Source organism: Cordyceps militaris (genome assembly GCF_000225605.1).
Source record: "Cordyceps militaris CM01 unplaced genomic scaffold CCM_S00007, whole genome shotgun sequence".
Classification (NCBI taxonomy): domain Eukaryota; kingdom Fungi; phylum Ascomycota; class Sordariomycetes; order Hypocreales; family Cordycipitaceae; genus Cordyceps; species Cordyceps militaris.
In genome coordinates this window covers 253,131-275,286 of record NW_006271975.1, presented here as the reverse complement: position 1 = coordinate 275,286, position 22,156 = coordinate 253,131, and the positions used below count along the sequence as shown (strand labels likewise).

The following is a 22,156-nucleotide window of genomic DNA, read 5'->3' as shown; positions in this document are numbered from 1 at the left end:
ATTGAGAGGTGTGGAATGGGGAAAAGGTTAATTTTATGGCGCTGCGAGGGTATATCAGATTGGAAGGTGTTGGCGAGCGAGCCCAAGTCGCGTTGTCTTTGCGGTGTTATCATGTTGATCAACGGAGTATGTCATCAGTGAGGTTAGTGTTGGGGGTGTGGTGCGTTGGAAGCGCCGGGGTGAGACATGGCGATACGGAGCCAAGGAAAATGGACGATGTAATTTGTAGTGATGACAGCCTTCTCGTCGTCGTTGACTTGTAAAATTTCTAGCATTTTGTACGTATTACTCTTATTTAGTCTGATGCTGAAAAACTCAAACATCAGTCCGCCCTACCGACGCCACTAGTTACAGGGAACCAGTACAGGGACCAGATGGGGTCCAGGGGTCTGAGGAATGACCCAAATGCACTAAAGCTGCACCTGGACGCCCTAAAACCGCGCCAAGACGCCCTACTTACACCCTCTGTAGGTACACCACTGTCTCTTCATAATGGAAAGAAGATTTTCGGCTCGAGCTACCACGACCGTTTCCCCGCTTCCACATCTGATGCAGCTTGTCCCCCCATCGTCCAAGGCTTCCATTCCCCTTCTTTTTCTTCCATTGCACAATCATACCCGACCTCTGTATTCCGCGACGGCTCATGACAGAAATCGTCTGCAAAAACATGCTTCAGTAACACATGCTCAACCGGCCTGCGGCGCTGCTTCACCACCTCCGTTGTTCGATCCGTCCCACCCCTCCCCCCCATCCCACGCCATGCGTGCCATGCCTATTATCCGCAGCAGGACAGGCTGCTTCACCTGCCGCCGTCGCAAGAAGAAGTGCAATGAGGAAAAACCGCTGTGCAGCGGCTGCCGGCGCAATCATCTCGAGTGCACCTGGCCCACCGAGAGCAACACGACGCTGCAGACGCGCACCAAGAATCCTCCGTCGTCGGCTGCTGCCGCTAAAGCCTCCAAGCCCCGCGCCGCTTCGTTCACGGACAAGACGCTTGAGACAACGACGGCACGCGACCCAGTCGTCAGGGATCACCGCGCCCACTCGCACTCGTCGTCGTCGGGAAGCAGCAGCGGCCATGGCGCCGCCTCGGACATTGACATGCTGGCGTCCGACGTCGAGGCCGAGTACGGGCCCGACACGTCCCCCATGCTGCCCGTGTCGCCCGCCTCATCCCACTCCCACGCCGACCTCTTTTCCGACTCGCGAGCCCTCACCATTTCCACCATGGCCCTCGACGCAGACCCGGCCTGCCTGCTCACGCTCTCGCCCCTGTCGCTGCTGCCCAACCACGGCCGCGAGTCGTCGGACCTGCTGAGCTACTACCTTACCCGCACCGCCAACAGCATGGGCAACGGCTCGACCGACGTCAATCCCTTCATCGCCAAGCTGGTGCCGCTGGCCTTTGCCAACCCGCTCGTCCTGCAGCTGCTGCTCGCCCAGAGCGCATCGCACCGACAGTCGGCCGAAGGGGGCGCCGGCGCCGGCACCGAGGTCGCCCACCACTACTACACCGACTCGCTGCGCATGTTCCGCACCGTCGTCGGCGAGTACGTGTCGGGCAAGGAAGAGAATACCCTGGCCCTGACTGTCGGCAGCCTGATCCTGTGCCTGACCGAGGTGGCGCGCGGCGACGTCCACGGCACCATCTTTGACCACCTTCGCGCTTCCGAGTCCATGCTCAACCTGCTGCTGACGCGCCCCAAGTCGGAGATTCCCGACGACCTGCCGGACTTCCTCGTCGAGTTTGCCATTCACATGACGGTGACGAGCATCATGTCGACGGATCCGCAGCGCGCGCCGCCGGAGCTCGGTCCCACGATTGAAGGGCTGGCCCGCACACTCATCGCCAAGGGCTACGTCGGCCAGCTGTCGGGCTGCTGGCTCGAGCTGCTGCTGATCATCCCGCACGTGTACCACCTCGGCCACCGCATCATGGGCACCCGCGCCGCCGTAGATGGCACGATGTGCCCGCAGCCGGACGATATCATCACCTTTGGTATGCTGCAAGCGCAAATCATGGCCTTTTTTCCCGACGTGGCTGTCAATCCGTACTCGCGCCTGGCCGGTCTGGTCTTTAAGCAGGGTGTCTTGCTTTATCTATGGAGTATTCTCGGCACCCCGCACCAGGCGCACGGTAACACGGCGCATCGGGGCCTCATGGCCAGTGCTGTTGCCGAGGCCATGTCGCTTCTGAGTCAGTTCCCCGCTACCCTGCGCATCAATACCAGTCTCTGCTGGCCCCTGACGGTCATTGGGTGCTGCACGACGGATGCGGACGTGCAGCAGGTACTGCGGGAACGGCTGCAGGATATGCACGGTACGATTGGGCTGGGGAACATGAAGGAGACGCTGATCCTACTCGAGCATGTCTGGACAAAGGCACCAGAGGATGTGAGTCCCTGGAAGCTGTCCGAGGTAATGCAGGAGCGCCAGGTCTGGATCTCGTTTGCCTGAAATCTTGGTGTATTCACAATTGCTCCAAACAGCCCATCATCACCCACGACGCTACAGCTAGACATGGCAAACACCCAAGGTGTATTCGCACTACGAAACTCGGCCCTACGGAAGTACAGGACTGCACCGGCTATCCGTGAGTCAAGCGAATATGGTGGCTACGCAGCTTCACAAACGCATCAAAAGCACGGGGCCCCAGGGTGCAGCCCAGACCGGAATCCTTCCAGCCCACCCACGCAAGATCCTATCGCCACGTTAGTATCCGCACATCTGCTTTTTTTTTTCACGTCAAAACTTGCCGGATTCGGGCAGTCGCAGCGGTTCACAAACAGGGTGCCCGCCTCGACGTCCTCGCCAATCGCCTCGCCCCGCGCCACGTCGCGCGTCCAGATGCTCGCCGTCAGCCCGTACGTGCTGTCATTCATGAGCGCCACTGCCTCCTCGTCGCTGCCCACCTTCATCACCGGGATGAGCGGACCAAACGTCTCGGCCGTCATGACGGCCATGGAATGGTTGACGTTGGTGAGCAGCCGCGGCGCGACGTAGCTACCCGTGGCGGGTAGGTTCTGGAACGAGGCGTTGATGGGCGTGGCGTCGACGGCGCCTTTGCTGAGAGCGTCGTCGACTTGGGCAGAGATGGCTTTGACGGCCGCTGCGGAAATTACGGGACCAATCGTTGTCGTCTTGTCCGCAGGATCGCCGAGTTTGTATCTACTCCTGTCAGCGCGCTCTGCAGTGTCGTGAAAGGAACCCTCACCCTTGTAGCTCTTTCTGCAGCGCCACCACAAACGCATCATGCACATCCGCATGCACGTACACCCTCTCAATCGCGCAGCAGCTCTGACCCGAATTGAAGACGGCGCCGTCGACAATGTTGGCCGCCGTCCACGTCAAGTCGGCGTCGGCGCGCACATATGCCGGATCCTTGCCGCCGAGCTCCAGATTCACACCGACGACCCTGTCCGCCGTCGCCCGCTTCATCGCCAGCCCGCCCGCCGTGGAGCCGGTGAAGCAGACTTGCCGCACGGCCGGGTGCTGCGCGGCCTGCTGCAGCGTCTCGAGGCTCGCCGTGTGCAGCACTTGGAACACGCCGGCGGGCAGCCCGGCCGCGGCAAAGGCGGCGAGGAAACGGTCGGCCACGAGGGGCGTCTGCGGGGATGGTTTGAGAAGTACAGGGCACCCGGCGAGGAGCGCGGGGACGATGGTATTGATGGTGATGAGATAGGGGAACTGTCTTGTTGTTAGCCTGAATATTTTACTTCTGAAAGCCGTGCACGCATTGACACTCTGTCACAACTGAGTCTCCATTCTTGATGCTTGTGGTCGAACTTGGTGAACTCACATTCCACGCCGAGACAATCAAGACCGGTCCGACCGGTTCCTGGCTCGTCCATCGCTTAAAGCCCTCCTCCTTCCGCCCCGGCATATCCCCCAGCGCCTCCTCCGCAATCTCGAGCAGATAATCGGCCCTTTTCCGCATCGTGTCAATCTCGCTGCCGGCCGCCGCCACCGGGCGTCCCATCTGCGCCGTGAGCTCGGCCGCCAGGGTCTCCCTAAGGCCCGCGAGGTGGTTGAGGGCGCCGACGACCCAAGCCTTGCGCTCGGCGAGCGTGGTGCGCCGGTACCGGGCAAAAGACGCGGACGCGGCGGAGAGCGCGGCGGCGAGCGAGGACGCCGAGACACCGGGGTGGGTGAAGACGGATAGCCCCGTCGAGGGCGAGATGGTGTTGATGGACATTTTGAAAAAGGGATTGATGGAAGGGGGATGGGTGCGGGAGGAGGGGAGCGCGGGGGCTATATAAAGACTGCCCGAGGTCGGACGGCGCACCGTTGCCGCGAGCCGCTGTGGGACCGGACTGGGTTCTCCACGTTTCTCGGAGCCGCGGTAACAGTGATGCACTTGTTGGTGTAACGATAGGCCCACTGCTGGATGGTTAATGTTATTTAATGAATAATGATTTACGTAGATTTCTATTTTTTCACAAGAAGCATGGAGGGTGGTCGAGGATAATGAGTGAGGTCTTGTTGGTACCGCGCACCCACCACAGACAGCGAGCATTCTGCACCAAAAGGCCAAGACGCCTTTGTAGACAAAGTCTTGGCTTTAAACATGGCAAATTTAATAAAGAGGCAGCTGCTAGTGTGGATTTCCCAGGAGATGGAGCATTCGACTCGAAACTCTACTGATGGCAATGACAAGCCATTACGAGATGGTACCCCGACTTACGGCGCGCCTACCTTTCTCTTCAAAATCTCCCGAATAAGACGCTTATATCCCTCCACCGCCTCTTCCAAGTCTCCCAGCTCAACATGCTCATCCGGCGAGTGCGCCACCAGGATCGTCCCCGGGCCGTACAAGTATCTCTTGTGCGCGCCGTGCAGATTCGGGATATCCGTCCCGTAATTGAGCACCGCCGTCTCGAACCCTATTCACCGTTAGCAAAACAACAACCGCAGTCAGAATCCAGCCAGCAGCACACACCCTCAACATCATGATCAATCGGCACCGGCCCAATCCCCGCCGTAAACTCCACCTCTACATCCGCCGTCGCCGCCGCCACCGCATCCCGCACCAGCCTCCGTATCAGCTGCGGCTCGCCCGCCGCAATGCGCACGGCCGCGCGCGCGCTCGCCCGCTCCGGAACCACATTCGGCGCCACGCCGCCGTGAATCTCACCGACATTGAGCGTCGTCTCGCCAAACGCCTCGCTACTTGGCCAGTCGACGCGCTGCAGCGCAGCCAGCGCGCGCACCAGCGCGTCAATCGCGTTGCGCCCGCGCTCCGGGTACCCGGAGTGTGCGGCGCGCCCGTGCGCCGTGAGCGTGAAGCCGATGCCGCCCTTGTGCCCCGCGGGCCCCAGCCGGCGCTCGGTCGGCTCGCCGAAGACGACGGCCTCCCACGCGAGGCGCAGGTCGTTGGCGGCGCGCATGCCCCGCGCCGCCGCGCTCCTCGCCGACGACGAAGAGCAGCGCCACGTCGCCGGCGCGGATCGCCCCAGAGCGCGCGAGGCCGGAAAAGGCGGCGATTTGCGCGGCTACGCTGGCTTTGGCGTCTACGGAGCCCCGGCCGTACAGCGTGCTGTTGAGGCGGCGGTAGGGCAGGAAGGGCGGCACCGTGTCGATGTGCGAGGTGAGGAGGATGCGGGAGGCGCGCGAGGGGCCGAGGTAGGCGAGGATGTTGGCGCGCGAGGGCGTGACGGGCTGGGTTTCGACGGTGAGGCCGAGAGAGGTTAGGTGGGTGTGCAGGAAGGCGGTCACGTTGTGCTCGCTGCCGGTGAGGGACGGGATCTCGACGAGCGACTTGTGGAGCTCGATGAGGGGGGAGGAGCGGGTGGGCTCGGGAGCGCGGGGTACGTCGAAGAGCGGCTGTTGAGATGCGGCGGCGGCAGGGAGGACTTGGCTGGCGAGGAGGCAGGTAGCCAAGAGGAGATGAGATTGGAGATGCCGCATGGTGAAGGATGAGGGCCAGATAACTGCAGATTGCAATTCCGGACCGTGGGCTCGTGGATGTTTCAGAGGTGTGGCTAAATGTCTAGCAGTGCTGGGTGCGTTGGGATTTATCGGAGATGGTTGAGATAAGTCGAGTATATGCGCGCGGCGCGAGCTGTGTCGTGATCTCGGTCCGCGATGACGAGCCCAGTCTGTGCCGATCGACGTCGGGTTTCGCGTGCAAGGGGAATAGTAGTGCTAGCTGATACTGCAAGGCGATAAAGAATGGTGAAAATCACAACTTACGCCACCAATATTGCTTACGAAATCGTACCACCTCGTATCCTGGCAGATTGTGGCATACATGCAGTCAAGTCCTACCTGGACTCGTGGAGAAGTTGCCGATACTACAGCGGCGGAATCCAATACTTGGCCACCGATCTATAATGTCATATTTCGGTAGGAACGGATGGTGAAGCGTATTTTAGCTATCACAGTCTATACACGAGCCACGTTCCCCTTCGCATGGATGTCGACATCGTCCAGGAGCGCCTCGCCACGCTTCGCCGCCGCAATCCGGCTCCGCTTCAGCCTCCGCGTCTCCGAATCAACCCGGCCCGTCACGCGCCAAGTAATGACATTCATGACGATGGCCATGCCGATGAACCCCATGGCGATGCCAAACGACGTCGTGTACCTGGGCGCGAACCGGGAGTTGAACAGCTGCGAGCCGACGGCGCCGCCAATCTGTCCGTAGCTGTTGGCAAAGGCAATGGCAAATGCCGAGCCGGTCGCGCCGTCTGTGGTCTGCACGCGCCACGGCCACATCATCGTATACCTATCAAATATTAGTAAAAAATAAAAAAAAAGAACTGCGTGTGCTGAAGAAGGGGCGGTCGTACCAAGCGGTGGAGAAGCCGCCGGCGATGACGGTGGCGGCGTACACGGCGCCGCTGCTCGGGAAGCTGTACAGCACGCCGTAGCACGCCAGGATGACAACCATGAAGCCGAGGGGGATAGACGGCTGGGGGATGCGCCCCGTGTCGGCGAATATGCCGAAGAGCAGGGTGAGCAACATGGCGAAGATGGCGGGCGGAATGTTGAGCAGCTGCGCCTGGGCAATGGAGCTACGAAATGGTCAGTAAACCCCTGGCAGGCAATCGAAATGGAGGGAAAGAGCATGTCTCACGTGAATCCGAGGTTTGCTATGACGGTGGGCTGGTAAAAGGCGAGACCGGTGGTGCCGACGGTGAAGAAGGCCCAGCAGAGGAGAAAGAGCCAGAGACGAATGTCTTTGAGCGTGGCGACGAGCTCGCCAAAGTCAAAGTTCTTTTCCGCCGCGCGCGGCGAGTTGGGCGGCAGTCTCGCCTGGACAAAGGCCTTTTCCTTGTCCGTCATCCAGGTCACTGTCGACGGGACTGTTTGTCACGAGTTAGAGTATTGTTGATGACGAGGGGGGTGGGTGGGACTTGCAGTCTGGTACGAAGAAGTAGACGACGATTCCGAGCAGAATGGTGAAGACGCCCTCGGTCAGGATGAGCCTATACCAAGAGTCAGCGAGGCCCCAGTCGTCACGGTAAACCGGGAACGACATACCATTTCCAGCCGGAGAGCCCCCGCGCATACACGCCGTTGAAGCCAAAGGCGAGCGCGCCGCTGACGACGGCGCTAAAGTTGCCGAGGATGGTGACGAGCACGATGCGCGGCGCAATCTCGTCGGGGCGGTACCAGTAGCACATGTGCACGAGCATGCCCGGCCAGAGGCCGGCCTCGAAGAGCCCAAGAAAGGCGCGGACGACGTAGAGCCCCCCCGCGTTGGTGACGGCGGCGTGGCAGCAGAGCACGATGCCCCAGGAGATCTAGCAAGCAGTGTCAGATATGGCGGTTTTGCTGGGGAGGGTGCGGGGAGGGGAGGGTACGGTGATGCGGGCCTGCCAGACGGATGGCTTGAAGTACTTGATGGCCAGGTTGGACGGCGTCTCGGCGAGGATGTACGGGATGTAGTAGGCGAGCGTGACAAAGTTGTATTGGTTGGACGTCATGTGCAGCTCGGTGAGGATGTTGCGGGGGGTGCCGCGGTCCATGACGCGGGCGTTGGATACCTGAGAATGATTAGAAGCCGCCTAGTGGGATATACGGTCTTTTACTGTAGAAGAAGAAGAAGAAATCAAGACAACATACATTGATCGCATCAATCGTCTTGACCATGTACAGCACCGACAGCAGAGGCAGCAAATGCCAGTCAATCCTGCGCACCAGCTTCTTCTCCTGCTCGCGTGTCAACGAAGCCCGCAAACGAGCCACATCGTCGTCGTCAATCGGCGTCGAGTCGCCCTCGTCGGAACTAGACCCGACTCGCTGGACAAACTTGAGCTCCGGGCCGCCGTCGCTCGGCGCCGGCCCGTCTGATACATGGGGGAGTTTCTCAGACATGGTCTTGGTGATTGCAACGTAATGAAACGTAACGGGGTCGAGCAACGCTTTTTTACCAAGTCCTCGGCCCGCTGCTTTTGTAGCAGTTACTACTTGGGAATGTCGCCATTCGCGCCGGTAGTATCACCATTTCAGCTGCACGACTATCAGAGATTACGTGACGGCGTAGCTTGCTCAACTCGGGGTTGACATCTCAGCCGCAGGGAAGCGGGTGCAAATCCGGGGGTCACATCATGTTCATGGTAGAAAGGTGAGATAACGGAGATGGTGGGTGACATTGGCATTCATCTGACAGGGACTGTCCCCGAGACTGCATTGCATCTACATGAGGATTGGGGTGACAGGAGGCACATGCCCTTCCTGGGGCAGCCCGCATATCCGATCTTCCCGGAGAACGGTTGCATACCAATTACGAATTAGTTAGGTCATGTTGGTTAAGGCTGCAAGTGGCGTTGCTCTTCACACGTTGAAGCGCTCCCGATAACCGCGGTCTCACTCCCGCGATAAGCCTCACATCCTTCCCTCAACAAATAAAAATAATAAACTGCGAAATTTCCCCAAAATTTCCTCATGCTTCCCCAGTCCTTTTGTCCCTCATTTCCGCACCTCGTCGAATTCTTTTCGTAACGAATTCGCCAGCCACCAATCACACGCTTCTTGCTTATCTCGGGCCTCACTAGCCAGACCCCGTCCGCCCACTTATGCGCGACCGAAACAGCAAGGTTGGGCTATTCTCTTATCTCTCACAGCAAACAAAGCCAGTACACAAAAGCACAAAGTATCTTGTATATAGTTTTATTTATTTCCGTCCTTGGTTCTACTTAATAAAACAAACGCCCGGGCCCTGCTTTTTTCCAATCTTGCATGCTAAGTAAAAACTCATCGCTTTCCACGGGGCCCAATGTACGAAAATCAACCGCCCGCCCGTCTCGTGAGGCATTTCATCACCCAGTTACACACTGAACCAGAGTACGACATCTACGACCTCGACGCCGCGCGCTTCGCCTCCAGCAGGAACCCGCAGACCTTGGTCGCCAGCATCTTGCCGCAGTGCGGCCGCCCGACGCGGCTCATGGCGTCGTCGTACATGGCCTGCGAGAAGACGCCGACCGCGTACCGGCCCTTGAGGATGAGCGCCATGGTCTCGGCGTCAAACTCGGGGTGCCCCTGGAACGAGAGGATGCGCCCGGCGCGGAACATGCCGTGCACGCGGCAGCCCGCCGAGCCGCCGATGCTGTCGACGCCCGGCGGCAGCACCGTGACGGCGTCGCGGTGCGTCTGGTGCATGTGCTGTGGTGTGTGTCAGAGAGGTTCCTTGGGAAGGGGGGCTGAGAGAAGAAGAAAAGCTTACAATAGACGGCACGCCAAAGAACTGCTGCCCGGTCGCGCTCAGGTCAATCTGCGTCACCGAATTCTCCCACCCGCCGGGGCTGACCTCGACGCGGCCGCCGAGCGCGCGCGCGATGATCTGGTGTCCGAAGCAGATGCCGACGACCGGTTTGCGCGAGTTTTTAAAAAAGTCGACGAGGTAGTCGACGAGGGCGACGATCCATGGCGTGTTGTCAAACGCCGTGTGTTCTGTCTCGTCAGCTTTTTCTCCCTTGGCCCGCGGGTACCAGGGTACTCACTGCTGCCGGAAATCATCAGGCCGTCGAAATCTTCAAACACCGGGTACACGTGCGCGTGCACGACATCCCACTTGGTCACCTCGAGCACCGTCTGCGCGTCGGCGGCGGATGGCAGCCCGCGCATGCCCTCGCCGAGGAGGCTGCGGAACATGTCCCCGTAGGAGCCCCGGAGTTCGACTACGCCCGGGAAGGGGACATCGCACTCGAGCACGGCGAGGCGAAACGTGGCCATGGCAGTATACACTAGGTAGGTGGGGGAGTCTGCGTGAGCAAAGGTATGTATGTGTGTGCGCTTTCCAAAGGTAAGATGGTTCCAACAGAGTCTTGTGAAGCAAAGAGGGGAAACTCGAGTCAACAGGAACCAAGAGCGAGAGAGAAAAAATACCACCACCGGCCAACCCAAGAGCCACACTAACTCCTGCGCAAACTCCCTCCCGCCCGCTTTGCCCCTCGACAGCCGGCCTCCCACTCGACAGGCCTTCTCCAACAACTCTACGTCCAGTGTGGGAATCCCATGACGCGGAACCCATGTCCTGTCCGTGGCCGTAATCTCACACTGCCCTGGCCTCCGATAGCTCCGCATGGTCAAGGAGCTACGTACGAAGGGGAGGGGGGGTGGTCCTTGATGGGCAGAGATTTTTTTTTTCTGGACTCGACAATATCTGTGACCTGATGGAAACCCATACCCACGCCGTGTACCGCTTGATTGGATCGCTGCCTTTGTCGACCTCTCCACCGTGTTCGTAGCAAGCTAGACCGGGATGTGTGTCTCCGCCGTCGCCGCGCTCCGGTCCCGGCGGCCGGGTTTCGTCTTTGGCTCCCCATCTGACACCTTTTTTTCACGACTGCCACGAGCGGGGACCGTGATGGCATCTTTCTTCTGGAACTTGCCGTGACTACTTGTGTGACTACGTGGGCGAATCGCCGTCGTCTTCAAAGTTCCGGATAGAGAACGTAACTACGGATAGAGAACTTTAGAATGAAGAGTGAAGAAGTTAAAATAAAAAGTTGAAAGAATAAAAGAAAAGGAAAAGAAGAATAAGCTCGCCCACCGGTAGCTTCCGAAAGTGGGCACCTGCCAAGCTGCTTTCATAATTCCAGGGTTATTCTTTTTATGCAATGGCCCGAAACCCTGACGGCTATTGAAATTTGCACCAAGCTTTTCCCACTGCTCGGAACCACGCAACCCACCAGTTTGCCAGTCATCCTTGCAATGCTGCGCTGTCGCAACTTGGACATGTTGCAACGTGCTCGCCGCTCGGATGACATGTCTCTTCTGAGATTCCAAGGTTTCCATTAGTCAAGGAAAAAGCGCCTCCATCTCACCTGGCGCGGGGTCCCTTGTCTAGTGCATCTGTGCAACGTTTTAGCCTCGCTTCCAAGCAAGCCAAGCCAGTCTTTTGTCCAGGATGAGATGGATATGATGGCCGCAGAGAAAAGTGTTACGAGTTGTCTGTCATGGGAGCAGCAGCATGAATATGTGTATGAATTCTCGGCGTCCAAGGCATACATGTCTACGTCATCAGTTCACCGACATGCTACCCGCCGGTATCCGTACTATCTCCGTGGCACACATATCCCAATTACCTGCCAGTATTGCAAACACCCTTGGCACCTGCTCGATTCGCCCCGTTGCTTAGGCGGACCTCGCCCAGAACCTTGTGCAGGCTAAAGTCCGTTTTGCTGGGGATCTTGGCCAGGGTGGATAGTGGCAACATCGCCGACGCTGTAGCTATTGACAATTATTATTTTAAACTTAACCGCTCCGTTCCTATATTTAGTTAGTCTTGTAGCCTACTACCGTTTTTCACCCGCGACTAATTAGTAGTAAACTTGTCTTAATGTGGCATCATTTACCTAGTGCGCAAGCTACTGACAGTTGCACCAACCCTACACCAGTTGAGTTGGTCAGGAGATTCTCGCCAACAGCCTTGAAAACGCTAGGGTTATTCTCTAAGGATAGGCTACTTTGAGGTGATTTGTGTCTCAAATATACTTATATCAGGCATTACTTGTTCAAGCGGTGCACATTTGCTCCTCGTACCTACGCCGGCTGTTGGCTGGCACCAAGTCGGGATACCCTAGAGTGCTTCGCGACACACAGCGGAATGAGAAGACCGGCGAGCGTATCAGGCTGCCAATAAAAAATCCTCAAAAGTCGCATTGCATGAGTATTGAATGGACATTTCCCGCGCAGGATTTGATTCATCGCAAATACACACTGACCCGATAACTCGGAACCCGATCGACATGCCGCCACGAGTGGGGCCGTGGAATCCATGACGTCTCACGGCGTGTAAACCATGACGAACTGCTCTTACGGCTACAATAAGACTTTCATTTGTATTCTACATGCTTATTTTCGCCATCTGACAGCGGCTATGACTACCTTGCATTCGTACATACCACCGGCGGCGGTTCCGCATCAGGAAGAAGTGCCCTCCGAAGACCCAGGCACACTCATCACCCAACACGCCGGCACAAGCCCTCTTGCTTCTACATCAGAACCGACCGAGAGCCATGCCCTCGCCAGCCAAACCCTCGTAGACCCCAACCAAGCCGGAGCGAGCCCGCCGCCCTCCGCCCCCGGCGAGGTCCTCGACCTCGGATGGAACGAGGCGGACAAGAGCTCGCTGCCGCCCATCGTGCAGGGCCTCGACAACGAGCAGCTCTGGGCGCTCCTGCGGCGCTTCAACAAGCAGGCCTTTTGCGTGCGGCGCATCCACCAGCCGCCCCTCGCCAACCTCGACATGAACATTGCCGACGACGACGGCTTCGCCCCCGAGAAGCTGCGCGCGCAGCTCGAGCGCGGCTACGTCTCCGTCGTCGTGCCGCTCGCCGCCGCCGCCAACCACCTCGCGCGCCTGCGCTCCTGGAACGAGCGCCGCCGCACCGCCGCCTTTCTGCTCGCGTACGCCTGCGCCTGGGCGTGCGACCTGCTTGTCCCCGCGACTGTCGTTTTCCTTATGGTCCTGATACTGGTGCCCGCGGCGCGGAGGGTTGCGTTTCCCCCGGCGCCGATTTCCCGCATTGATTCCGCCACGGGCGGGCTGCAGACGCCGCCGGCAGGCGTCGCCGCGACGGACGATACGTTGACGGGCGCGCCGGAAAAAGTCGCGGGCGAGGCTGTGGAGCAAGAGGCGCACAGCTTCGTCAACACGCTTGGCTCGGTAAGCAGCGCAGTAGTCCCGGTTCGAGTAGATACTGACTGCTGGGATTAGGTCGCTCTCAGCACCACCATCGGCGGTCCGGCGAGTGACGACGACGACGACGTCGGCACGGCGCCCGGCGCGGACAAGCTAGTGCAGAACGTGTCGGAAGCGAAAGCGACAGCCGCAGAGGGCGACGCGCGCACAGCCCGCAACGAGACGCGGCAGCCCGCGGCCAAGATGGTCTGGCAGCGCGCGCGCCCGTTCATGCACGCCGTCACCGACCTCGTCGACACGTGGGAGCGCTTCGGCAACGCGCTGAGCCCGACGCCGCCGTTCCCCCGGTCCCGTGCGCGTGCGCGGCTGGCTGCCGCGCTGCTGCCCGTCGCGCTGGCCGCGCTGTTCACGACGCCGTACATGCTGGCCAAGGGGTCTGGGCTGGTGCTCGGGTTGGTGCTGTTTGGGGCGCCGCTGCTCAACCGCCTGACAGAGGTGCTAGAGAGGACGTATCCGCGGTGGCAGCGGTTCGTCGAGCTCCGACACTCGGTCCTGCGAGGCGTGCCGACGAATGCGCAGCTCGCCGTTACCCTGCTGCGCATCGGCGAGAAGAACAAGGCGCCGATCCCGGCGCCGCCGGACCCGGATGCGGTGTTTGGAACGCACAGCCCGCATCTCAAAAGAGCACGACCTGTCGGTAAGTGGTGTATTCTAATTTTCTGAAGATTTGTAAAGCGCTGACAATAGGCCAAGGCACGTCCGACACGCTCGCAGAAGATCAGCCACAGGAAGCGGAAACGAGCAATGGGCAAAATGTCACGAAACGACCCGGCAAGGGCCGCCGAGCGCTGGACATGCTCAAAGGCGCCGTCAAAGGCGGCGTGACGACGGCGCTGGCGGCGGACCGCGCCAAGGCGCTCGTCGGGGCCCCGCACGCCAAGGAGCGCGTCGGGGTGGTGCAGTCCGGCGACGGCGGGACGGCGGCGGACGGCCCGGTGCGGTTCGAGGCGCGGTACAAGGGCAAGCGCGGGTTCGCGTACGTGACGCCGACGGCGCTCAGCTGGTCGCAGGACGGCGGAGCGGAGCCGGCGTGGAGCGTGCGGGTGGCGGACATGACGGGCCTGCGCAAGGTCGGGGGCCTGGCGTGGCCGAGCAGGATGGTCGTCGGGTGGTCGCTGCATAAGCAGGTTGTAGATGGGCTGGTGGTTGAGACGGAGGGGGCTGAGTATCACCTGACGGCGGTGCTGATTCGGGATGAGATTTTTAATAGGCTTATTGCTATGGGGGACCAGATGTGGCAGTTGGGGTAGACTCGCGGCTGGAGAGTGTTGCAATGATCTTGCAAGTCAGTTTTCATTGTAGTCTACTATATACCAGCTCGTTCTTCTGATTGCTCAAGTATAAAAAGAAAGGTGTAGTTTGCTTGCTATTGGTTCTCGTGCGTCGTCCTAATCCGGCAAGGCAAAGCCCTTCTTCAACCCTAGACTTTTCAAATGCAAAGTCCCTCCGGTATTCATACCGACTCACTGCTTGGACAAGGGCCGGTACACTGCATCCCACATCTGCGCCCGAATCCACTCCCGCAGTTGCTCCTCATCATCCGGGATTCCCTTCTCCTGGGCAAGCCCTTCCTCGACCGCACATTGTATCACCCTGGCCGCGATTTCCACACTGACCTCGCGCACATCTTCGACATCAGGCAAAAGCGCGCAAGTAGCATCTTTCAGCGCTGGCGACTTTGCTTTGAGCGCTTCCACAGCTGCTACGAGCATCTTGTTGGAGACGAGTCGACTGCGGGACAGAATCGCGCCGAGGCCAATGCCGGGAAAGCAAGTCGAGTTGTTGCATTCAGCTAGTCCAACCTGTATTAGTTTTCGTCTTTCAGCCTTTTTTAAGAATGACTTGCCAATCTCAAATGTCTTGCCACCATACTCGACAGGAGGAAACGGGCTGCCCGTCGCGACGAGCGCTTTCCCATCGGTCCAGCGAATCAGATCCTCGGGCTGGGCTTCATGTAAACGCGTAGGATTGCTCAACGGAAAGACAATGGGGCGCTGGACGTGCTTGGCCATTTCGCGAATGGTCTTTTCGTCAAAGGCTTTGGGCTTGGTGGACGTGCCGATGAGGACGTGTGGGCGGACATGCGATACCACGGAGAACAAGTCGGGTTGCCGATCGGCAGGCCACTCGGAGGTGTCTTTTGCATAGGGAACTTGGGCAGGATTCAACTTGTCGCCGTGGGACTTGAGCAAAAGGCCGGGTTTGTCGATGCACCTGTGTACATTTTGTTAGGCACATGGCGATGCTTCGGAAAACAGCAAGAAGGCTGCAATAATTGGCAGAACCTCGAGTCAACAGTAGAGAGATATGTGCTTGACTCACCAGATCTGCTTGCGGGCATCCTCTTTCGACTTGTCCGCCTGCGTCACAATGGCGTCGGCGAGTTGGTCCGCGATGCCCATCCCAGCCGTGCCGGAGCCAAAAATGACGACACGAACGTCTTTGATGCTCACATTGCTGATTTCCAGCGCAGCCAGCATCGCAGCCAGCGTGACGCAGCCAGTGCCTTGGATATCGTCGTTGAAGCAGGGAATTTGAGACTGGTATCGGTCAAGGATGCGCCGGGCATTTGGGAGGCCAAAGTCCTCACTGGGCAAGTTAGCGGAGAGAAAAAAAACTTTCTTCGCCAATGGAGAATTTGGGTGACTTGCAAGTGAATATAGGCATTCGGGTATTGTTTGCGAGCGGCTTGCACAAACTTGTCCACGAAATCGTCGTATTCTTTGCCGCGAACACGGCGCTCCTGGAGACCAAGGTACAGTTTGTTCTTCAGCAAGTCATCATTCTAGATGTTTGTCAGAATGCAATCTTCCCGTCTTCACTGCAAGTTGGATGCGGCGTACGTTGGTGCCGCAGTCGAGGACGACGGGCAGCTGGCGGGACGGATGGATGCCAGCGCACAAAGTCGCAATGGCCAGTTTCGCAGCAGAGATGAGAATAGCGCCGACTCCCTGGTCACCGATTCCCAAAATCTACAATCAATTAGTAAATATGTTGGCCGATTCCCTCACCGAGCTGAATCACCTCTTCGCCGTCGCTGACGACAATGTAATCAATGTCGTCGGTATTCTCATTCGCCGCCAAGCATTCCTCAATCGAGTCCTGCTCGCGAATATTCAAAAAACAGCCCTCGGGTTTCCGGAAGAGCCGGGAATAGTTCTGAATGGCATCGCCCTCGGTGGGTGTGTAAATGACGCTAAACATTTCCTTGAGGTGCGTTTCCAGCAGCTAATAACCAACCGCCAACGCTGTGAGCTACGTTGTGCATTTTGTTTTGTTCAGAATCGGAGCATGGGAGCGCGCACCTTGTAGTACAACACCTCGTTCTGCGCCTTCATGCTGGCCATGAAGGTGTTCTTGGCCAGGTCGTCGCCGCAGCTCGCGTACTGCTGGTACGCGCGCTCGACCTGGTCCCGGAGCGTCTGGACCTGCGGCGGCAGCAGCCCGCGCAGGCCAAACGCCGCGCGTTCGTTATCGGGGAAGGCAGAGCCCTTGTTGTACCGGGCGAGGGAGAGCAGCCGCGGCCCGGTGGCGGAGCACGGCAGAGGCCCGGAGGCGGCGCGGGGCAGATGACTGAACTGCGAGGGTTGAGACATGATGTGGAGAGGAGAGCGGTAATGAAGCTCTTGATGTTATATCCAGCAAGAAAAAGGTTGGTATGAGAGGAGCAGATTTTTGTTGGAGGCGTCTTTATGAAATGCTCTCAAGGCTGCCTCGTGATGTCATTGGTATCTTGATTGGTCACAACAGCTGCTTGCCGTTTAGTGTGCCGAAAGGAGTCGAGATCCCCTATGGTGCGGCTGGTTGGCCCCAGGTCAGTAATAGCGGCTCTTAAATGAATTTGATATCATCTCCAATTCCAATAAATATTTGCAAGTGTCATTTCACCTGTGACCGAGTCAGATAGCTACAATTCAGATGCATGACGAGCATACAAGTACATATATTCGATTTTCCTCCATTATCCTATCAAGTGTACATGCATGCAGCAAGGATATGTTCAACTTGCAGCTCAAATGACACATATTTAGTATGTTCAGGTGTCCAACGTGATTGTCTAAAAATATACAGGCGCAGGCGACGTCGCCTCTTCGCAATGCTATTATCAGGCTACTTAAGCCAAGGATCCCTCATTAGTCACCCCTTCGCTGCTGACGCCTCTGCGACCTCCTGTTTGATTTAGCTGTGCCGCGTTGACTCTTGCCGCGTTGACTCTTGCCGCGTGACGGTCTCCCCACCGTATGAGCTTTTGTGTCCTCAACTAGCGAAGAAGATCTTAGCGGTTGTGCTGGTGGCGGTTTTGCTGGTGCGTGTGCTGGTGTTGCTCCAGACCTTGAGCGTCTTCTTGGTTGAGGGATGCCACGCTCAGGGGCTATCTTGGAAGCGTCACGATACGCCGCAATACGTGCGCTGCGGCGGGGTCCTTGCGGTATTGCCTGAACGTCATCTTGGTGCGAACCTTGAGCCGCTTCCTGGTCCATCACAATGCGGGACTCCGACTGCGTCTTTGTGACTTTTGATGGGATTATCGCACTGGCCAGCCTCGGTTCTTCAAGGTCAATTCTCGCCCTTTTCAGGTCTTGTCTCTCTAGAGGCTCTTCGTCGCTGGTGAGCCTCCTCTTCGTCGCCCTTTGTCCATCAGATCCAAGCTCTTCGTCACTAATGAGCCTCCTCTTCGTCGCCCTTCGTCCATCAGATCCAAGCTCTTCGTCGCTGGTGAGCCTCCTCTTCGTCGCCCTTTGCCCATCAGATCCAAGCTCTTCGTCGCTGGTGAGCCTCCTCTTCGTCGCCCTTTTTCCACCAGATTCAAGTTGTATATTTGCTTTGCGTAGGTCCTGAATTAGAGGAACCTGGTCCAGAACCCATTGGACAAGGACGCGTTGACGAGCAGCATCTCTCTTTGCCTCATCGTAGTCGAACGTGGCCCGAACAAATTGTGTAATAAGGAATAATCGGCTTTGGACCTGCCGTAACCGTTCCTTTGCAGCAAGTACTTTCTCCGCGCTGTGTTTTAACATCGATATCCGCCTTGCTATAGGAATACTTGAACGCTCTAGGCCCTCCTGGGTTGACGCGTAGATTCGTCTCGCTTCCGACTCTGCCCTTTGTACAGTCTTCATAGCTTGGTCCTTTTCTGCCTCGCCCTCCATCCCCGATAAGGCTGTACGTACAAACTCTTTTGTCTCGTGAGGTCTTGGGATCTTCTTGTCAACAAGATCCTGCCATAACTTATCATGTTCTGGCTCTAGGCGTTCAATATCGCTAGTGTACTTATCAAGCCACCAGTACTCGTAGTTGAGGTACTCGATCCATGTGGTAAGGTTATCTTGGTTCTTAGGGTCTTCGTTGAGCTTGCATGGTTGTGTAAAGTCGTGGCGGGCAAGCCGGCGCTTTACCGCTTCCGTATAGTCGCTAAACCCTTGGCAGCCGCGTTCTCTGCAATAGCGTCGCTGCCTTTCACGTTCCCATTGCCTATGCTCCCAGATCGACTTAAGGCATGACGGATCAGCCTCAATTTCGGCTAGGTGCTTTGCAGCACATTTCGGCTTCATATCCCGTCGTGTTATGTGCTTGTTCCACTCGACAAACGCTAGGAAACCACCCTCGTCATCCTCATGGCCTCGATGGTCGTTTTGCCACCTGCGGAAGTTTCGCCACCTCTGTAGCTGTTTCTGGAATATGCCGGAAGGGGATACAGGGCTATTATTTACTTGCCAAGGCCGTAATGTCTCTGCGTAGTTGTCTGGATGCTGAAACATATTATGGATAAGGTCGATGGGGTATAACGGACGGCCACCATCATTGACGAGCTCCTGGTAAGCCTCGGCTTCGCGTATGGTTGGGTCGACCAGTGGTGTAGGGGACCTTGCAGTTCGGGGTTCAGGTTGCAGTGAGAAGCTTTTGTTGGGCGATACTTGACGTAGGCGCGCATCGAGGTCGTCGATATCGAGTGGGCAAGAAAAAGCCGTGGGGCTCTGGGCTAGGCCTTGTTCTTGAGCCCTACATTTTAATTAGCAGAGAACGCGAAGAACGGGCACAAAGCAGGTCACGCCAAGTAGGTCAATATAGACTTACTTTAGTCTCGCGGCAAGATGGCCGCGTTCATCTTTAGATAGCTTATCCCATCCGTTAACAGGAAGTTCGTAACCGCCATCGGGAAGGCGATGTTTCGTCATGAAGTGGCCAAGCTCGGTATCGCTCATAGCAGCAATTTCGTCAACGGACAATTCCACTATTGCCGCTCCTGTAGAAACCATGTTGTCATCGATCATAGCTGAGCGGAATCGAAAGCTGTTAAAGGTGAGGGGTACAGGTGACTGAGTATTTTGTTTGACGCGACGACTCGGCTGGGCTCGGCTGGGCGGAGTTGAACACAAGCCCGCTCCTGGAAGTGGGGCAATGCACGTTAGTACATTGGGCGCTACAGAAATACGGCGGGTATTGGATGTACCTCGGGTGAATGCTTCTGTGTACCTAGTATCAAGCAGGCCGGCCAATCAGTTTAGCATGTTAGCCGCCAGGTTTTGGTCAAGAGCGCGGGGAAGGGCCTTCATTGGATATCATGGACCGTAACGTCTGTCCAACACAGCACCCATTTGTTATTATAAACCGTCACCCCCTTCTCGCTGTTAAAATGGCATTCTTCTTCATCTATTTGCCATCACCTGAACACCTTTCAGCATGGAAAACGACACCATTGCCTATTTGTATCCCCACAATGACGAGAATGCATTCTCAGCGATCATGGCGGATCCGCGCCACATGCCTGCCCGACTTGAACGCCCCTGCACTCAATACAGCCGCGGCGAGCGAGAGTCGACCGAGCCACCAGAAAACCACGAGGGCGCCTCGGCTCTAGACTACCTACCGTACCTCGAGATCACATTCAGCGACATTCCACGAACCGACCGGGGACTCATCTTCGGTTCAAATCCAAATTGCGACGTTTCTCTTAATCGCAAGGGCATATCTAATGTCCACTTCAGCTTGACCTTTGACGAATTTAACCGCCCCATTGTCAAGGACTTGATATCTCTCGTGGGAACCCAGGTCACTTACAACGGGGACGGCGAAGGCGCGCGGAGGGATTTCCAATGGATCGTCGCCGGCCATATCATTCCCCAGCGAATGAAAAGCATCGTTATCACGGTACCCGGCGTCATTTCCCTCCAGATCGTTGTTCCATTCCATGACATAACGTCCCCAGCGTACATCGACAAGGTCAACAGGTTCAAGCAGGGCATAGCGACTGCCGAGGACCTCCTCGACGGTTTGGGTCTCTCAAATCTGCCGACCAGACCCTGCACAGGATCCCACACTCCAGGCACTGGAGCGATCCATCTGAGGAAGAAGATCGGCAAAGGGTCGTTTGGCGTCGTGACGCATCTATGGAACGTCAGCACCGGAGATGAGTGCGTCGTAAAGGCGCCTACCCTAAAAGCTATTCAGAAAAGGGAGGTCAACGAGGAGGCATGGCGCCGAGAGGCTCGCATCATGGGTCAGATTTCACATGTTTGTACGCCATTCCAGTTTGTATAGGTTTCCTGCTAACGACTTGGTAGCCCCACATTGTGCAGCTTATCGCGTCGTCCTTCACACCACACCCTCAATTGTACCTGGAATATGTACCGTGTAAGACTCTGGAGGACCATGGGGATATCTCCTATAACGAGACCTTGACGATCATTAGTCAATGCTTGTCAGCCCTGGCATATCTGCATGGGAGTGAGGCGCCAATCGCACACCGAGACATCAAACCGGCCAACATCCTTGTCCAGTATCGATTCGATGGCGACATCTCTGTTAAGTTAGCAGACTTTGGTTCATCACGAGATAGAGCCGAGTTGAAGACCCTCTGCGGAACTCGGAAGTATCTTGCGCCTGAGATCTATTCCGAGGCGCAGCGCTACGTCAGTAACGAGACTAGACTAGGCTATACCGCGGTTGTCGATATCTGGTCTCTCGGCGTGGTGGCGTGCGAACTGGCATACGGTCTTCCCCGATATGAAAAGCGGCATATGAGTGACGGTGTTGCCTGGTGCGAATCAATTGTTGCGAGACTCCAAGAAGCCCTGCAGAAAGATCCCAATGATCTAGCACAACTTCTGTTAAACAACATGGTGGTTCTTGCACCAGAGTCGCGGCTCTCTGCTGATGACTGCTACGATCTAGTGGTGCGTCTACCTAGGAATGAGATAGATTCCCTCTGCGCATCGACACCAGCTTCATACCCTGAGGAAGAGGACCAGACGACCCTAAGGTGCATTATGCACAATGATGACGTCGAGGGCCTAGAGCCAAGGTCTCACACTGAAACGACCACATCATGTTTCGTCAGATCAGGAACACCGACTCCATCATCAAGGATCACCCAACAGCACGGAGATTCCGAAGTGGCATCCTCATCGGCGATCAGGCAGTACAACAATCGCCAACAAGGCCATGAGATGACCCATTTTCAAGAAGACTACTCGGCGAACCCATTCAACCCCCTCTATGTTGGATCATCCTTGGCATCAGAGTTGGGAGGGAACAGCTCCGAGGGTTGGGCAAGCGAATTCCTGCGAGAGTCTGCGCAGTGGCAGTGTAGCCAGGCCGGAGTTGCAGGCCCGCAGACAAGCTGCGGTGAATCAAAGGAGGGAGTGAGTATCCCGCGGGGTGAGATGAGTGGGGCTGCCACTAGCGGCGCAGATGAGTACGAGGAAATGGCACGGGCGGCATTTTTGCTTCAAGCCCTTGGCCAGGACTCCGGGGCGTTATAGACGTGTGTACAACTAGTGGCATTTAGACTGTCTTAAAGCCGGTATTACGCAAGTTGGGATAAACTAGAAGACTTCTACTAAAGATTCTAGGTAGTGGAATTAAGAGAAATATACCTTAAAAAGAAGTAATAAGCTAACCTAGACCTAATAAATACTAAACTACTTTAATATATTATATTTATATTAATACTTATAAGATTTAATAAGATAAATTAGAAAAATTAGAAAAATTAGAAAAATT

At 57.0% G+C, this 22,156-nt stretch overlaps 6 protein-coding genes across 6 annotated transcripts; 2 read left to right on the top strand and 4 right to left on the bottom strand.

Annotated features, from left to right (window-relative positions):
• Positions 1–6,384: 6,384 nt before the first annotated feature.
• Positions 6,385–8,319, bottom strand: CCM_08304 (pantothenate transporter, putative; the record flags this gene model as incomplete). Its single annotated transcript, XM_006673443.1, has 6 exons — positions 6,385–6,724; positions 6,789–7,013; positions 7,076–7,304; positions 7,469–7,745; positions 7,806–7,988; positions 8,068–8,319. 6 exons carry the CDS (start codon positions 8,317–8,319, stop codon positions 6,385–6,387), a joined length of 1,506 nt encoding a protein of 501 aa, XP_006673506.1.
• A 978-nt stretch (positions 8,320–9,297) lies between these two features.
• On the bottom strand, positions 9,298–10,179 carry CCM_08303 (GMP synthase; the record flags this gene model as incomplete). The annotated part of the gene is made up of 3 exons (XM_006673442.1): positions 9,298–9,609; positions 9,671–9,897; positions 9,948–10,179. The coding sequence occupies 3 exons, from the start codon at positions 10,177–10,179 to the stop codon at positions 9,298–9,300; spliced, it is 771 nt and encodes a 256-aa protein (XP_006673505.1).
• A 2,149-nt stretch (positions 10,180–12,328) lies between these two features.
• On the top strand, positions 12,329–14,403 carry CCM_08302 (uncharacterized protein; the record flags this gene model as incomplete). Its single annotated transcript, XM_006673441.1, has 3 exons — positions 12,329–13,117; positions 13,169–13,790; positions 13,841–14,403. The coding sequence occupies 3 exons, from the start codon at positions 12,329–12,331 to the stop codon at positions 14,401–14,403; spliced, it is 1,974 nt and encodes a 657-aa protein (XP_006673504.1).
• A 213-nt stretch (positions 14,404–14,616) lies between these two features.
• CCM_08301 (malate dehydrogenase, putative) lies at positions 14,617–16,749 on the bottom strand (the record flags this gene model as incomplete). Its single annotated transcript, XM_006673440.1, has 6 exons — positions 14,617–15,367; positions 15,476–15,742; positions 15,805–15,938; positions 15,997–16,125; positions 16,178–16,381; positions 16,459–16,749. The coding sequence occupies 6 exons, from the start codon at positions 16,747–16,749 to the stop codon at positions 14,617–14,619; spliced, it is 1,776 nt and encodes a 591-aa protein (XP_006673503.1).
• Positions 16,750–17,286: 537 nt separating this feature from the next.
• On the bottom strand, positions 17,287–19,410 carry CCM_08300 (uncharacterized protein; the record flags this gene model as incomplete). The annotated part of the gene is made up of 2 exons (XM_006673439.1): positions 17,287–19,153; positions 19,229–19,410. The coding sequence occupies 2 exons, from the start codon at positions 19,408–19,410 to the stop codon at positions 17,287–17,289; spliced, it is 2,049 nt and encodes a 682-aa protein (XP_006673502.1).
• A 424-nt stretch (positions 19,411–19,834) lies between these two features.
• On the top strand, positions 19,835–21,915 carry CCM_08299 (protein kinase; the record flags this gene model as incomplete). Its single annotated transcript, XM_006673438.1, has 2 exons — positions 19,835–20,665; positions 20,716–21,915. The coding sequence occupies 2 exons, from the start codon at positions 19,835–19,837 to the stop codon at positions 21,913–21,915; spliced, it is 2,031 nt and encodes a 676-aa protein (XP_006673501.1).
• Positions 21,916–22,156: the final 241 nt, after the last annotated feature.